This window comes from Leptidea sinapis, chromosome 41, assembly GCF_905404315.1.
Source record: "Leptidea sinapis chromosome 41, ilLepSina1.1, whole genome shotgun sequence".
Lineage (NCBI taxonomy): Eukaryota > Metazoa > Arthropoda > Insecta > Lepidoptera > Pieridae > Leptidea > Leptidea sinapis.
In genome coordinates this window covers 603,622-620,706 of record NC_066305.1, presented here as the reverse complement: position 1 = coordinate 620,706, position 17,085 = coordinate 603,622, and the positions used below count along the sequence as shown (strand labels likewise).

The window sequence follows — 17,085 nt, the reverse complement described above, 5'->3', positions numbered from 1 at the left end:
TCCAACTCACAACTGAAAGGATGGTAATGGAGTATGGCCGCCCAAAATTGTACAATATTTAACAGTCGTGAATTCGTAACACACGGTAACATTCGTGAATGAAGGTAACACGTGTGAACTTTATAAAGCCTAGTGTACATATTATGACACATTCCCAACATATTATATTGATAAGTTTTTTTAATGCAAACAAATATATTTTTCTATTGTGAAACTAAGTCTAAAACTGAATAAAACAAAATATGCTACTTGGTACACTTATAGGTGGACGATTTGTGTGATAGTAAACCATAATACGGTGATTTTTTTGAATGAAAAACTAGGTTATTTTCAACAGAACCCTATGTTTTGGGGTTTGTTACCAAAAATATTCTATTCTTCGAAAACTCTGCCTAATAGACGAGTTTGGCTTCAGATAATTTTTGAGCGTGAATGTTACTCTATAGCTGTTAATTGTATGTCAATAGATAACAGAGACTTAACTTCCTATATGTCAAGGTGACGAGCGCTATTAAAATTATGGGTTGTTCAAGAATCCTGAGCGGCACTGCAATGTAATTGGCAGGGCATAGGGTTTTGCTCGTCTCCTCAATTTTTCTCATAAAAAAAACTTTAATTTAAGCTGCCTATATTATTATTATTATTATTTGGGGATTTCAATGTACTTAAATCATAGGATCTATTGTGCCCCCTTCTTGCGCTAGCGCGCCTGCTCTCAAACTTAAAAGTTAAGGAGGAGAATCGAGGCTACTAACTAGGATACGTGTTTTAGATTAGATTAGATTTAAAATAATATCCTCGAGACCTATTACTTTTAGAAGGCGTAGGATCCTCAGAGAGTCCAGGCATGGCACGTCCTCTGCTTTGAGTGAAGGTGTTTTAAGACACCCCAGTCTGATTCTGGCAATGGCTTCGCATTCCAGAAGAATGTGTATGGGGTCTTCAGTGGCTTCGCAGCAGAATCTGGACAGGTTTGATTCACTGAGACCCATTCTGGCTAGGTGCCCATTTAGCTGCCTATAATAATAATAATAATTTAATTCAGAAAAAAATCCATAATATTTGTTAGTAAAATGTCCTAAATTATGTTAGTATAAGTATAACTAAATAGGCACATGAAGCCGCATAAATGCCTTTATAATTTCTTATGGTCATCAATACTATTTAATATTATTGCATTAGCTCTTTTGTTTTTAGGATAGTCTCAGTATCACATATACACACACAGGTGTTAAACAGTTGTTTCTCGCAACTCACAACAGTTGATAATTATATTAAGAGGATCATAAGTGTGTTCATTAATATACACACATACACTTATATTACTTTTATAAAACTAAGGGACGAGACGAGCAGGACGTTCAGCTAATAAGTAAATAAGATAAGATAAATGATAAGTAGGTCACCTTGAGATGTAAGATGTTAAGTCTCATTTGCCCAGTAATTTCACTAACAACGACGCCCTTCAGACCGAAAAACAGTAATGTTTACACATTACTGCTTCACGGCAAAAAAGGCATTGTGGTACCCATAATCTAGCCGGCATCCTGTGCCTTCCATTGGTAAAATATAGGATATTCATATTATAAATCAAACAAATATCTTTTAAATGTACATTAAGTGGTATTTCAAAGTAAAACAAACTTGTAAACATATAATTTTATTCATAATTTAAAAAGCAAAATGGTAAAGTCACAATAAATATAATATAAAATGCATCTAAATAGTATCACTATTAATAACAGTCTATAACGGCACATCGTATCACAGTACACCTAATTAAATGAATCACAATGATGTTGTGTTATTGAATTGAATAAAGCGTTACTTTGCAAAATTTCATTAAGTATACACGGACGAGTAAAAAACTAAGCACTCCGTGTCACCTTACATAACAGTGAGGCACCAAAACAAGCCGGTAAACGTGTAAATATATGTATTACGCCCCACGCATACACTTACACTAATACAAGCCGATCGGGCGCCATTATGAGATTTGCCATCGTCTGTAACAGATCAGTTTGCGTCACAATAAAATATTTTAAAAATGCCGTCGTACCTTGTGAAAAAGTGTAAAAACAATAATATAAAAGTATTTGTGGATATATGATTATCTTACGGAGAAAGAATTGTGTAACTGGTATACCCCGTAACCGCACACACACACTAGCATAAAGGTGCTTCACTTGCTAATATCACGGCGCGGAGTCCTTCTTTTTTTACTAGTTTGTGTAAAAAAAAATACAAATATTTTTTTTTCCAAATATATAATATACATATTTTCTTAATTCCTATGCATTATCCTAAAAACCAACAAGCGCCAATAACCATTATTATACCTTTTTAGTAAAATAATTAATTGTAAGAAATATGAATTCAATTTAAAGAATATCTAAGAAAAATTAAAACCAGTCGTCTTCATGACTCTCGCTACGAAGCTAAGCATTAACATATTTTTTCAAAACCTACCTCAAATTAAAAAAAAAAATCGGACAACATGATAGTCAACTTTATTTAGTAGTCGCAATAAAATGCAATTTACCACTTCATTTTGTATTCATTTTATTATTCACAAGTCTCATGCCACGAAATAGTGCTTTTTAACCCGTTAACTAATATAAAACTCTAATATAAAACTAACTTAAATCAAGAACAGCCATTTTTATAATAATGAGTACTGGCAAATAATCTCAGAACTACAATATAATTCTACATATATTATAATATTTCGAGTTGGCAAGAACTACTGTCTTTCGTAATCTCACTGGTTTCAAGGTCGTTTGTTTCATTGACTAACTATTCAAATACTTACATAAAGTTAGCAAAATAACTAGGAAAAAATAGTCACAAGGAATACATTTACAATACGCAAGTTTAACAACAGACCAAAGAGCTGTGCGCCAGTTAAAATGATAAAATATGAGACATGTATTTAACATGTTGACACATAAAATTAAATTCAGAATTTCACACTGAAACTACTTAAATTAATATAGGAGCCCTATTACCACAATCGAAATACGATGTTTCGGTTGACGGATCGTACATTTCCCTATTACGAAAGTGTTTCGGATCCGAAGATCGATACGAAGTTCGCGTTAGACATTTTGTCTTTCGTTTATCTTATTCCCAAAGTCAATTGACATTTACTTTTTATGGTTATGTCTATGGTTCCGAAACGAAATCCATCCGCAATATTCGGATCCGAAGTACTTTGGTACTAGGATTTAATTCGAAGTTCGTCGTTCTTTCGTTTCGGACCGAAACTACGGCTTTCGATTTTGGTAATAGACCTCCAGGTTATTACAAGTTATACGATACCTTGCAATTTACAATATCTGTCCCTCGTACCACAAAAACTCAGAATACAGATCAAAACAGAAACTGTCAACGCGCCCCAATATGAGACAATGTAAACGCCTAGTTCGTTAGAAATAAAGTGTCTGAACAATTTTTGAGAAAAATGGAAAAAACCTTAATATTGTACCTTTGAGCTTCAATAAAAAGTTTTTGCAGAAGTAGGATCAAGGGGGATTTTTGAAATTTCATTTATAATGGCGTATTTAATGTCTCAACAAATTTTCAGCTCTTTGCGAATTTTAGCTTAGTTATGACTATTTTACTAAATTTGGACATAATGCGCTGCGTATTAACGAGAATGTGTTTTCTTCTGGTTTCTTCTGTATTCTGAGTACAAAACTACAGTCGCTTTTATAAATAACTAGCTGACCCAGCAAGTGTCGTATTGACATAATATAACATATTAAAAAAAATCAACTATTAAATTTTTGATGCAACCGATTCTCAGACCTAACAAATATCGTACTACAATTATTGTATTCGATTGCCATCTTGCAACCCTATATCGGTTTGGTGGATGGAACAGAATAATATAAAAATTGTCGTAGAAGGGCGAAAATTTAAATTTGTATGTATTCAATGCTGTATCATAATAAAATAAAAAAAATTGTCAAAAAACTTTGGGCTGGACTACCCTTAACATTTAGGGGGATGAAAAATAGATAGTAGCCGATTCTCAGACCTACTGAATAATATAAAAATTGGTAAAAATCAGTAAAGCCCTTTCGGAGGAGTAAGGTAACTAACATTGTGACACGAGAATTTTATATATAAGATTTTGATTAACTCTGAGCGAAGACTATAGCGAAGCACGCAGAGACGACCGAATGCATCTCTTAGGTTTAAGTAAAACGTTCAAGTTAACTTCACGTTTTATGCATTAATAGACTACTAGATAGCATAAAAAAACAAGGGTGTTCGAATTCCTTTTGAATTGTTTAAAACAATAATGATTTACTGTTAAATGAATACTTCTGCCTAAATATACATATGCATAAGCTGTTAGTTACATTTTACCCAAAGACCAAGTAGATTCTAAACTATAATTCCATCACCAAATTATGAGGTTACTATACGGCAAATATTCAAATCTTCTCAACGTGTACCCACAAACCTGTCTTTGCTTTGAGTAACATAGAACTCTTGTGAAACTGTATCGGCTGTTCTGTTTTGGGGCATGATGTAAACTTGAAATTCTTCAATAGACTCACCATGGCTAACTTTGCAGAGAACATGGCGAACCTAAGACCTGCGTAAAGAGGAAACATTACAATATATAATTATGATAAAATTGCACACAATTAATGTCATAGACATTTAAATCCCCCGATTATCAAATGAAACACACAATTGTTCCATGGGAAGATTGTTCACTCCCAATCTTAGAGTTTGCTTTAGAAACTCCAAATAATCATAGCATAACAACTCTCTAAAAATTAATATATCTGAATTGTATCTGTGTACAAATACGGACATATTGTCCTTAGTCATATAATAGAGATTATATTCAGGGGCGTGCATGATATGAAATTAGGCAGTGCCTAGTTAGATTTACAGTGCCTACCTTGCTAAAAAAACCAATGCACGCCCCTGATTATATTATATCAATAAGGAATAGGAAGGGTCCTAAAATTGAACCCAGTGCATAGCGGCGTGCATTTGTTTTCCGGCAAGGTGTATGTCAAACTAGTCGTAGGTGCACTTTGGTCCCACAGCGCTATTGTTTGATGTTTCAATATTTAAGTTGTTTGTCTTTCCGGAACATTTGGTAAACGTAATACCAAAGAATATAAATTATCGTAGGAACGTTATAGTTTGCATTTTAGTCTTTCCTTTTTTGACCTGTTGATAGACCAGAATTTACATAAGGCTAAGTCTGGCCATAAATATTGTGACAATTTAAAAACTTAATTTTTTTATTCGCATCGAACGCATTTATTATGTTAGAAACTTCGATAATTTCCCACCATTTCACATTTTTAGAGATTAATATTAAATCATAAAAATAGAATTGGGTGTTAAAGAAAACAGGGGGCCTACTCTTAAAATCGATATTTGATATACAGTGGCATTAGTCGTGTCGAATCCTACTCTTAGTTACATCGTATTCAGTGTCGAAACGATGATTGAACGAACGAAACATTTAACGTCACTTTTACGATAATCTCAACGACACCTTCTATGCTGTCGTTTCTATTATCGTTTTAAGTTGTATAGATATATTTGCCATACAATATACACACTTAATAAATAAAATTAAAATAATTATATGTGATTTGCTATTCAGCAGGATTTTTTACTGCCAAGTAATTTAAGTCATTTTGTTGATCGTTTCTATTAGAAAGTAATGCAAATGGCCGCCTGAGAAATAGGAAGTCGATGAGTCGAGTTACTTTTTTTACATTTAATTATTTGCAAGGTTTGTATTATTTATTAAATTTTAAGTGGTCATATTAAATTCATTACATAATTTTTGAATATTTACATTTTGTGTAAATGATACCAAATTGTCTTTAGCGCCTAAACTATGTTTTGACTTTTGACACTTAACAGCGACATAGCACAGATAATATTTAGTTTTTCAAGATTTGCGCATAATTCATTCACTCTAACATCGTAAAAAAAATATAAATATTAGTTTATGGTTACGATAAAGGATATGGAATACGAACATTTGTGAGAGTAGAGTATGTGCGATATATTCGGAGTATTATCGTATCGTTCCGAATGTATCGTTGTCGATTTTGCGAGTAGACCTCCAGAATCGTAGAGATAGCTCTGAATAAAGTAGGTATGGAGTCGTCGGTCGTTTTCAAGACACTCACGAAGCTAGATATCTGTTGTATGTAGCGGCCACATGATCTCTGGACCTCGCTCGAACATAAAGCCCCTCCCGTTCCCCTTTCCCACCCCCTAACGGTCGTGCTGTTACTTCAGTACGGCCTGCAGTTTCATTACCGTTATATCTTCGTGATATCACTTCTTTGTTTTTGACGTTTTCATTGTTACGTTTTGACTTGATTTTGACGTTTCTTGTTAATAGTTCTATAGTTATGTGTATATAGCTATGTTATGTGTATAAGAGTTCAGTTAGAAAAATACATACTTTTTGTACTTAGCCCATATTCTTTCATTGATTTTTCATAATAATCAGTATCACACCTTTACATAAATCAAAACTACAGAAAAAATAAGTTATAGTTTATTTATTAATAAAAATGTCCTAGTGATGATTGTTTTGCACACCGTAACAAAGCGATTATGTGACGTCACCAACGTCACTGCCAGGGATAATGTAACCGAGTGGTACATAAAATATAGTACTCTCGATAGATATACCAAGATACTCTGCCAAAGGCCAGAAAAGAAGATGAACGGCTGCATGCTGTTAGAACTAAAAAGGTTTTTTATGCTGTTAAAGCCAGAATTTGCCGTTATCCTATAGTAAAAGAAAATCATGAACAACCCAAGCTTCTAGAAATCAGTGTTACAGATAATAGTGAAAATTTAATTGAAATATGTTAACAAGATCTTACCAATACAGTTCCTTGGACCAGCTCCGAATGCCAAAAACAGATGTGATGGTCTCTCTACTTTCCCGTCCTTCATAAACCTGTCTGGTTTGAATACCTCAGGTTCTGGATAATGGTCAGGGTCCATGTGTATCCCATACACTGGTATTGAAACCGTATCTCCTACGTCTATTTTGATAGAAGTACCTGGCAGGGTGTACGGTTTAGTGGCAACTCTATCAACCCGAGCTACTGGAGGGTATAGCCGAAGAGTTTCTGGAAGAAATCTTTTTATTATTTTGTGCTGTATCTCAAGTAAAGGCATAAAAGGCATTTATTTTCTCAAAATTGATTCCTTTAGAATTCTTTTTGATGTCATTTCTTATACTACTAGATACTACTACCGCTTCGGAAACAAATGGCGCTCTGAGAGAGAAGAAGCGGCGCAAGAAACTCTCCCAGCATTCTTTTTTTTTGCGCTCTTTTCAATAAAAATATACAATATTGTAGTCATTTCTATCGCTATAAAATAATCATAATCTAGTCCCAGGCTGTCCGATCATTTAGATATTCAGCAGTGGAGTAATAGGATTTACGACAGAGCCATTTTTTTTATAAAACATTTAAATTTATTTATAGATAATGCCTGAACATTGGCTGGGACTTTATTGTAGAAGTGTATACATTTACCCTTAAAGCTATTATGTATCGTATGAAGCCTACTAGAATTAGTTACAAGCAATCCCTTATTTCTAGTGTTATAATAATGAAAATCACTATTAAGAGCAAAATGTAAGTGGATGTAATGCTAAAACTATAACTAAACTCATTGAAGAAGCAATACTGGAAATTTTATGTGTTCAGGCCCTGATATATAAAAAAAATATAGCTTCAAATTCTGAATATCGGAAGTCTGATGTACGACAACAAATTGTTAGGCTGGGTCTTGTACGCCTTTTAAAAAAAATACAAATAATACCGCAAAAATACAAAAAAAAAATCACGAATAGTTAAGTTATACATTGTATGAGTTAAAGAGGAATTTTCAAATGGAGGCACCATTTTCCATAACGCCATTTTATGTTAATATTATGATTCTACGGGCAGGTGTCATGGTAACCTATAAAAAATAAGTACCCATTCCAAGGATGAAGAAAAGGGTGTTATTTATGGATAAGGAATCGGCAAAATAATTGCTTTGCTAAAACATCACTTAACATCCTTCCCGAGTCGAGAATCCAGTGTCAAAATGATAAATAGTTGTTTCGCATTATAACAAATGTCAGTGTCAAAAGTAGCCGCCATTTTGGGTAATTCAAGAGTATTGCTATTTATGGTAAATAAATAGCAATACTCTTCACTTCAAAAAGGAGGAGGTTATCAATTCGATCGGTATATTTTTTATGTATGTACACCGATTACTCTCAGATTTATAATACGATTTACGTCAAACGATTACGTAAAACCTATCAATAGGTAGCACATACAAATAATAGTATTTTATTAATATTAAAGGTAAAGGTTTGCATAAGAGGTGTATTAAATTAAATTTTTAGTTATTTGATACTTTTCAGTTTTTGAAGTCGGTTTTTTTAAACGTCGTTTTTTTTATTTTAAAATGATCAGGTTCCTAGCCGTAAAACCCAGTAAAGTTAATTGAAATAGCAAATACAGTACGGTTCTATACATTTTTTTGTGTCCTTTTGTGACCTATGGCCTAAACAATAGGTCCACAGAAACATCTCTTTTAAGGTTGTACTATAATATAATTGCCCTCATACCAAGTAAGAACGCCTCCAGATAGTCAAGTTGTGAAAGCAGTTCATAGCTCATTTCCTTTCCGGTTGTGACATCAACGATATGTTCTCGCAATTTTTCCTGAATCTCCGGTTGCACTGCCAATGTGTGGATAGCAAAAGAGAGCAAAGTACTTGATGTCTCATAGCCAGCAATGAGGAACAACAAACTCTGCGCGTCAATTGTGTCGTCATCCAAATCTAAAAGAAAATGTAGCATCATTTTATATGTTCTTACCATCCTTGGTTTGGATCATCGCAATGGATCATTTTCAGACCTCCAGTATTGCGTCTTTTCGCATAAATGACTTTTTAAATTATTGTAATAGGTACTTCGAATTGACATAGAACGTTCATGGTTTGAGATCTTTGAGTGAAACTTTTTTCATATGGTACCTATGTAGTCCTTTTTTTAATAAATGTGCAACATTCGATTATCGACTTTCAGTTGTTTTTTTTAATCAGCTTAGACAAGGAAGATGGATACTTCAAAAATTCGAGTGATTTTTTAATACTAATACGAGTTCTAAACCAGAACTAACGCGGCAGAAACAGCTCGCAATATCAGTCTTGCGTTTGGGGAGGGGAGTGCTAATGAACGCACCGTGCGATTTTGGTTTAAACGGTTTCGTGATGGAAACTTTGATTTGAAGAACGAACCACGTGGAAGATCGCCCACACAGGTGAATAACAATGAATTGAAAGAGATGGTGGAAGCCAATTCGAGCCAAACTACCCACGAATTAGCGGCATGGTTCAACGTTACCTTACCAAAAATATGCGATAACTCATTTGCGTCAAATCAATCAAATAAAAAAATATGACAAATGGGTTCCTCATGATTTGACAGATCTGCAGAAAGAATGAAAAGCGTGTTGAAAATTGTATTGCCTTGCTGAATAGATACAGAAATGAAGGAATATTAGATCGAATTGTGACATGCGATGAAAGTGGATTATTTACGATAAACGTAAGCGAAAATGAAGTGGCTGACCCTAGGTCAAAGCCGCAACAGTGTCCTACAGCAAAGCTTACCAATAAAAAGGTAATGGTAACTGTTTGGTGGTCTCAGCATGGTATTTTTCGTTATAGCTGTCGCCGATCTGGTCAAGCAATAACGGCAGATGTCTACTGTGCCGAACTCCGAATAATGATAGCAAAACTAGCAGTGAGACAACCCCGACTCATGCATCGCACCATTATTGCTCATGATAACGCGAGGCCTCATACAGCACGAGAAACTGTTTTTACTCTACAGGAACTGTCAGGAACTCTCACTACAGAGGAATCAAATAGAGAAATAGGGACTCTTGCGGCCATACAATAAGGTGCAATTCAGATCGTACAGCGCTATTTACCTACATTTTTATTCATCTAAAAGTTGCCTCTCTTTCTATCGCGTGACTCTTACCTCTTCTGACGACGATAGGGTTGTCTTCTTTACCTAAAACTCTACCTACCTAGTGTAAGGTCATCTTTTAAAAATAGCTCAGTTTTTTCTATACTATAAACAGGTATGCAATCGTAATTGTAATATTTTGTTGAAAACCTACATTAGTTGCAGATAGTATTGTATGCGTTGGAACTACAATATAGCCAACATAGTTAATTTTTCCTTCAAAAAGTAGGTATATAACGTAACTATTTAAATAGGTACATACGAGCTTGAACAGAACCATGACGCGAGCTAGACTTGCATACGTCCTCTTACATATTATTATGTCAGCAATAACAAACAACATAAGATGTTTTGCTTTTACCACCTCATTCATTGTTAAGATATCGATTAAATAATAACCTCTTAATGACTGTTGTAGTTTCGTGGCAATCCACATACTACGATTGTGGAATACATGCATTCCAGAAGAGAACCAATTCATTCTTGGCGGTTTAGCAAACGAAGCGTTGTAACGTTGCGAATATAGACTGCTATACTTTCATGGAGAGATCACGTCGATAGAGTCGACATAAGAATTAACAAGATGTCTCATTCTATTCACAATTGAATCTACACCTAGACAACTCACTGTATGCAGGTGCTACTATACTTACGGGGCTTTTCATTACTGTTTTCACACATTTCTTTTTCCTTTTCTGCAGCATCAATCATTAGTTGTAGAAAATCATTTTTCCTGAAACGATCACCAAAATAAAAATCAATATACATGCAAAATATAAATATACAAAAATAATACAAAAATTTAGTCCCTAATAATTTTATGTGCTTTTCCCTACACAGATCCATCACCACTCACTTTCGATATATTATTTTATACATATTCGAGATATCTCATAAACGAGCAGAAATACCTTCAAAACTCAAGTCCAATTAGTTATATCATTACTTTCTGCAAATGTTACTAAATGCAGAGGCAGCTGAGTTCTGGAGTATTTCTGTCAAAGGACATAGTTAGCTCTCTGATTAATATAATAGCGCCTGATCTAGCCCTGATATTAAACAAATGTATAGACAATTACATGTTTACAGACCTCATGAAACATAGAAAAATAATACATTGTTGTACATCAGATCCCTCTAATTTTAGGCGTATTTAAATTTTACCTACGTTGAGTAAAATATTTAAAAAACTGATAATGTCACCACTACGCGCTCATATTAACATAAATGATATTTATACATGATAAAAAATTCGGATTCACTCGTGGACGTTCAACCGTTGACGCTGCTGTTGCATTACTGGAACATATTTTGGGAGAATTCGCAAGATTCTTTAGGAATCTTTTGCGAACTGGCCAAAGCGTTTGATTACGTCCACCATGAAATTCTTAACAGGAAATTGCAACACTATGGCATAAGAGAAAGCGCTTTAGATTTATTAGTCTTATACTTGAATAGCAGTGTACCAAAAGTTGAAGTTATCGGTGTAAGATCTTCAAGCTCCGTGGTAGGAATGGGAGTCCCGCTGGGTTCAATTTTCAGACCATCCCTGTTTTTAATCTATATCAATGCCTTACCCTATCTAATAAAGAACACACACTATATAATATTGTTTGCAGATATACATCCTTACATAATTTATACGTCTAGATAGAGTCCCTTGCTGTTAGAAAACCGATAAAAACAGGTCAGGAATATTAGTTTAGTGTCCGTGACAAGCTACGTCTTACACTCGTGATTTGTATGACACTTTGTGTTCGCGTGCGTGATTTGCTCAAAATAAAGGTTAATTCTAAACTCAATTTTTTTCGAGGTTTTCACAGCTGTTAATAGTCTCTCTAGACTAAATAAGTAGGATAAATAAATTTGTAATTACCTGGCCGTAGATCTACGCTCAGCTTTAGTAACTTGTAACATTTCCACTAATTTCTTTGTTGTCTCATGATGAAGAAAAGATATATTTAGATACCTAATCATTTTAGGCATGAACATCAACAAAAAAAATAGGAAAAATCTTTTATGAGCTGGTATATAATTAAACTTTTCTGCAACCTGAAATTAATTAACTTATTTGAAACATTAAAAAAATATTAACAGAAAATTTAATGACAATTAAATTCTAATTCGCAAGGAATTATTGCCACTCATAACATTTCTACTTCGTACTTAGATTTCTATAGATGTTCTTAGTGGTATACGTTGGGTTACAGCACCAGGGGTGTCAAGTCCGGTGAAGGAAATATGAATCCTCATACAAAAATTTTAAGCGATATCATAATATCATAAAATAATAAATTGAAAATAAGATTGGAATAATATGCATATTTTTGATTTATCAGGCAATCAACAGTAAAGTTACATCACATAGATAGTTGTACTTAAAGTAAATCTTGCAGATAAAGCTGCAACAGTAGAGTTGAACATATGTTGGAGGTTTGAAACTGAACAAAGATTCACATCAATATTAAATTCTATTCATAATATTTCTACATTGTAAAACAAAGAAATCTACACCATCCTCTTATATTGTTATCATTAAATCTCCATCCAAATAGAGGTTCTTATGTGCAAATAATGTTTAAATCAAACAGATAAGTAATAAATCAACTTATTTGTAGAACAAGAACCTGATGTTTTGAAGTAGGATTAAGGTGTATATTGAAGACATCTCAATACATAATCAAGTTAGTTTACTCTCGTTAACACTGAATATTAATACAGTGGCAAAACACACCTGATCATCAGATCCGGAATAGCCCACTAACACATGTGACACTAACAAGATTACTTCTGGTGAAAGTGAGAGTGTTTGCAGCTCAACTTGTGATGTTACCATTATAGTTACCAGTTCGAACCCCTCCCACCACATATCAATACATGTTGTCCGCTTTCTCAATTCATACTTATTTTTATTTGGCACTCTTATGCTGAAGGATCATGGAAAAAACGTAAAAAACACAACTGAGAAGATATTCGCAAGTAGTGTGTAAAGTTTATCACACTATGGGCTTTTTAGGGCTCTGAACCCAGGATGTTTTCACCAGATAGAGATAAAAGATAGGTATCAACTTGCGGAAAATAGCCCGTAAATACCTTTGCCTAAAATGACTTCTAGTAGTGCACACCTATTTGATCATTTTTAAATAACACTTCTGAAATCTGACTAAGAAGTATTCAAACTGCTTTGTTTCTTAAAATATAAAAAAAACAGGAGATGAAATTAAATGGGTTTTGGTTTTTTATACACACATTAATTGTACTTACTTTAACAAATTTTGCATTTTCATCAGTCAACGCATCTGATTTAATACCAAATGCACATGTGCCAATTACTTCAAGTGTGAAATGACCCATTATGTCCTTCATTTCTATGTCTTTATTTTCTGTGGAATGTAAATTTAAATTTATTAAAAATGCTATTCAGGTGTTAGGTGATTTTAAAAAGATTGTGAAGCTAATTATGTAAATCTGACATTGGTATGGACCTATTTAGTTTTAGTTTTCCTTCCTTCTCTTTGGTTATGGTGTATAGGATGTTGTTGCTGACATAACTACAGATACTGAGGCATTCTAAGTCCCATGTGCCCATGTTACTATGATGATATTATAATAATAATAATATTGACACACATTTTACACAAATTATCTTGCCCCAAATTAAGCATATATAGCCTGTGTTATGGGTTGCAAGACAACAATATATTTACTTAAACATACATAAATACATATTATCAACATACATAAATACATTTAAACATCCATGACTCAGAAACAAACATCCATATTCATCATATAAATGCTTGCACCTACTGGGATTCGAACCCGGAACATCTAGCTTAATAGGTAGGATCGCTAACCACTTGGCTATACAGGTCGTCATCTTATAGGGTTCATCTTACATGATGCTACAACTTGAGTAGTTTTGTAGTTACAACTGCATATCTTTTTAGACTAATGTGATAAGAATCCTTTATTGACATTGTGTTATAAAAACAATGTTATCATTAATAATAAACATTGCATATGTTATATCTTAAGTTGTCATGCTTCTGTGCATACAAAAGATCATGGTATGAATTGTAATATTTGTAATAGGATATTATGGTGAAGAAGTAAAACCCGAACATACCCAATTTACGGATGGATATAAAAGGAGGAAAACAAGCATATGGGTCACCTGGTGTTTACATTCTCTTGCAGCACCAGAGGAATCACAGGAGTGTTGCCGGCTTTACTTTACGATAATAACACCTAATATAATAATATCATCTAATTTACTTGTGAGGAAGTTTTTTATATATTTTTTTGTATGAAAATAAGGGATGAGACAAGCTGGATGTTCAGCTGATGATAATTGAAATACCCTGCCTATTACAATGCAGAGCTGCTCAGGATTATTAAAAAACCTATAATTTCTGTGTGGCATTACAACTGAACTCGTCACCTTGAGACATGAAATGTCAAGTCTCATTGGTCCTGTAGTTTCACTAGCAACAACACCATTCCGACTGAAACACAGTAATCCTTACACATGACTGCTTCACAGCAGAAATATGCGCCTTTGTGGTACCCATAATCTAGCCTGCATCTGGTGCAAAGGAGCTACCCACTGAGTTTAATATAAATCAAACTCATCAGAACATGTGAAATCAGTTAAAGTATAAACTATCTCTAATATCTATTTTTCTGTAATATAATACGCATCTAAATTAAGTATGTTAACATACCATACTGTTTTAAAAATTTAACCATTTGGTCCGAGCATGACTGAATCAAAGGTAACATATGCTTTAGTCTCGAAGAACTGAATGATGGAGTGATGGTGCTACGAACTGACTTCCATTCTGCTCCCTGAAAATTAAGAACACAATTAAAGTTATTTAAGTAATTGATATAATTTGCAAACATCATAATTAAATGCTACTTATACCTTGAGATTAAGAAGTGACCTACTGATATATTTCGGTGCATTACTCATAAATGCAAGCCGGTCCATGAAATAGTCAAAATCACGAATAGTTACAGCTTTGATTATATCCGGGTCAATCAAATACAAAACAGGCCTTCTTCCTTCAAAAATACCTAAAATTACTTACAAAATTAATTTTTTAATTCCTTTTTTTTAATTAGTTGTTTTGATAAATATAGCTACGGGATAGAAAGTAAATATAAATTAAAATAAAGCAAAAAACCTTCACATAACAATATTAATATATAAGTATTATTTTTATGTATTTCATATAAATAATATACTTACCACCATAGGGATGTCCCTTGAAATTATTATATATTTCTAACTGAAAAGCATGAAACGATGTCCTGGCCAAAATCCGACTACCAATATTACCCACTATTATGGTTGGTTTCATAAACTTTATGCCTTTTTTTTCAAAGAAATCAAATGTGCTAGTGTAATGGAAATATAATGCGAATAAAATTGTGAGACATAGTAACAATTTCCAATCATCCAAAATGAATTGCGCAAGTTGTTTTGTCCCTGTATTTAGTTCCATAATTGTATTTTGTTTATTGTTGTACTACTGTATATCGTCAGAAGAAAAACCGAATGTGTTCCAACTTTATCAAATTCGATAGTTAACACTGAAAACATTTATTTCTTTTTATAATTATGGTTTCGTCCTATGAACAATAAATATAAAATTATTCATTATTAATAATTATTAGGCGGAGTACTTTGAGTAGATGTTTCTAAAATTATAGTAGGTAAATCACTGTATTAAATAATGCACTTTGAAGTTTGACTTTGACCTTCTCTTGATACTCAAGTCCGTCATTAACAGATGACTACCAACTCGAACAAATTTTATTTTTTTCTTCTTCCACGGTAATGGGAAAGGCAAAGACAGAGCCATGCAGCTACCGTCAAAGGTATGTTTTTTTTTAATCTTCTTTTAATGATAAGGCCTAAGCCAAGTTTTTCATCATTCATGTATTAAATTTTAAGTCTCAAGTCTTGTATAATCCTTTTTGGATTCACAGTTCTTCCTCTTCATCCAAGTCTTCCTCTAAGGCCGAAGCCGAATCCTTATTCATTCATGTATTAAGTTTCAAGTCCAGTGTAATCCTTTTTAGATTCACAGTTTCAATTTGATTCACGTAATAAATTTGTATAAAATCTTATAAGTCGCAGGATCCCTTAAAATGTCTTGAATGTTGCGCGGGATGTTTACCATTTTATTGCAGAACTGTAGTAAGCTGTGGGCTAGTACCTGGCGTTGATAATTGAATCCTGAGCATTCAAAGAATATGTGGTTAAGAATCTTATTCCGGCCCAAGATGACTTCCCGAAGAGCGCCTGGTGACCCCAGGTGCTTCGCCCTGTAGTTTGCCACCTCTCTGCACTCCAGCAGAACGTGAGCGGCTGTTTCTTCTGCCCCCAGGCAGCCTCTGCACAGGGGGCTGTCTGTGACACCTATATTAAAAAGATGCCTGTTAAAATTGCCGTGACCTGATTTGTTGTGATAGCTAGTTAATCAGCATTTTCGTTAAACGAAACGCCGATGTGAGACGAGGTCCACATCAAAGTTATAGTACAGCTGCTTAGAGTGCATAGCCAAATCTATTTGTAGCTGTACCTACAACCAATAATATCAATTAATACAAATGTCTAATATCTAACTTGTAACGTAGCATTATAGATCGTAGAAATAGTAATCGTGCATAATAACTGTAATAAGCGTATGCCGAAAGATTCGTTCTGAAAAGAACATTTTATTTTTTATATCGTAATATAGTATAGCTCTGATAAGAACCATTTCATGATGCTGTACATCAACTCATAGAATCATACAGATCACTAGTAATCAACTCATCAATGTACGAGCATCGTCACGTTCTCTCGACGGCCGCAGATATACTCACGTGATCAGTCATATGCTCCGCGTTACACAACCGCACGGCGAGGCCGAGCGAACTCGACTGACGAGTGAAGCGTCGGGACTCGGGGGTCGATCGCTATTCATGCAATTTTAATCAATGAGCGACAGCGTTGGTGCTG

The 17,085-nt window shown here is 33.9% G+C and overlaps 1 protein-coding gene across 2 annotated transcripts; it reads right to left on the bottom strand.

The window, feature by feature from the left end:
- Positions 1-1,644: 1,644 nt before the first annotated feature.
- LOC126976494 (cytochrome P450 9e2-like) lies at positions 1,645-15,805 on the bottom strand. Of its 2 annotated transcripts, none has more exons than XM_050824851.1 (9): positions 15,325-15,805; positions 14,998-15,149; positions 14,795-14,918; positions 13,332-13,453; positions 11,944-12,119; positions 10,721-10,800; positions 8,654-8,869; positions 6,897-7,148; positions 1,645-4,609 (listed from the first exon to the last, which is right to left on the bottom strand). In XM_050824851.1, the coding sequence occupies exons 1-9, from the start codon at positions 15,578-15,580 to the stop codon at positions 4,446-4,448; spliced, it is 1,542 nt and encodes a 513-aa protein (XP_050680808.1). In that variant the 5' UTR covers positions 15,581-15,805; the 3' UTR covers positions 1,645-4,445. The 2 variants fall into 2 exon arrangements, with proteins under 2 accessions (XP_050680808.1, XP_050680809.1); XM_050824852.1 differs by having other exon boundaries at positions 13,332-13,450; positions 15,325-15,804.
- Between the last annotated feature and the right edge of the window lie 1,280 nt (positions 15,806-17,085).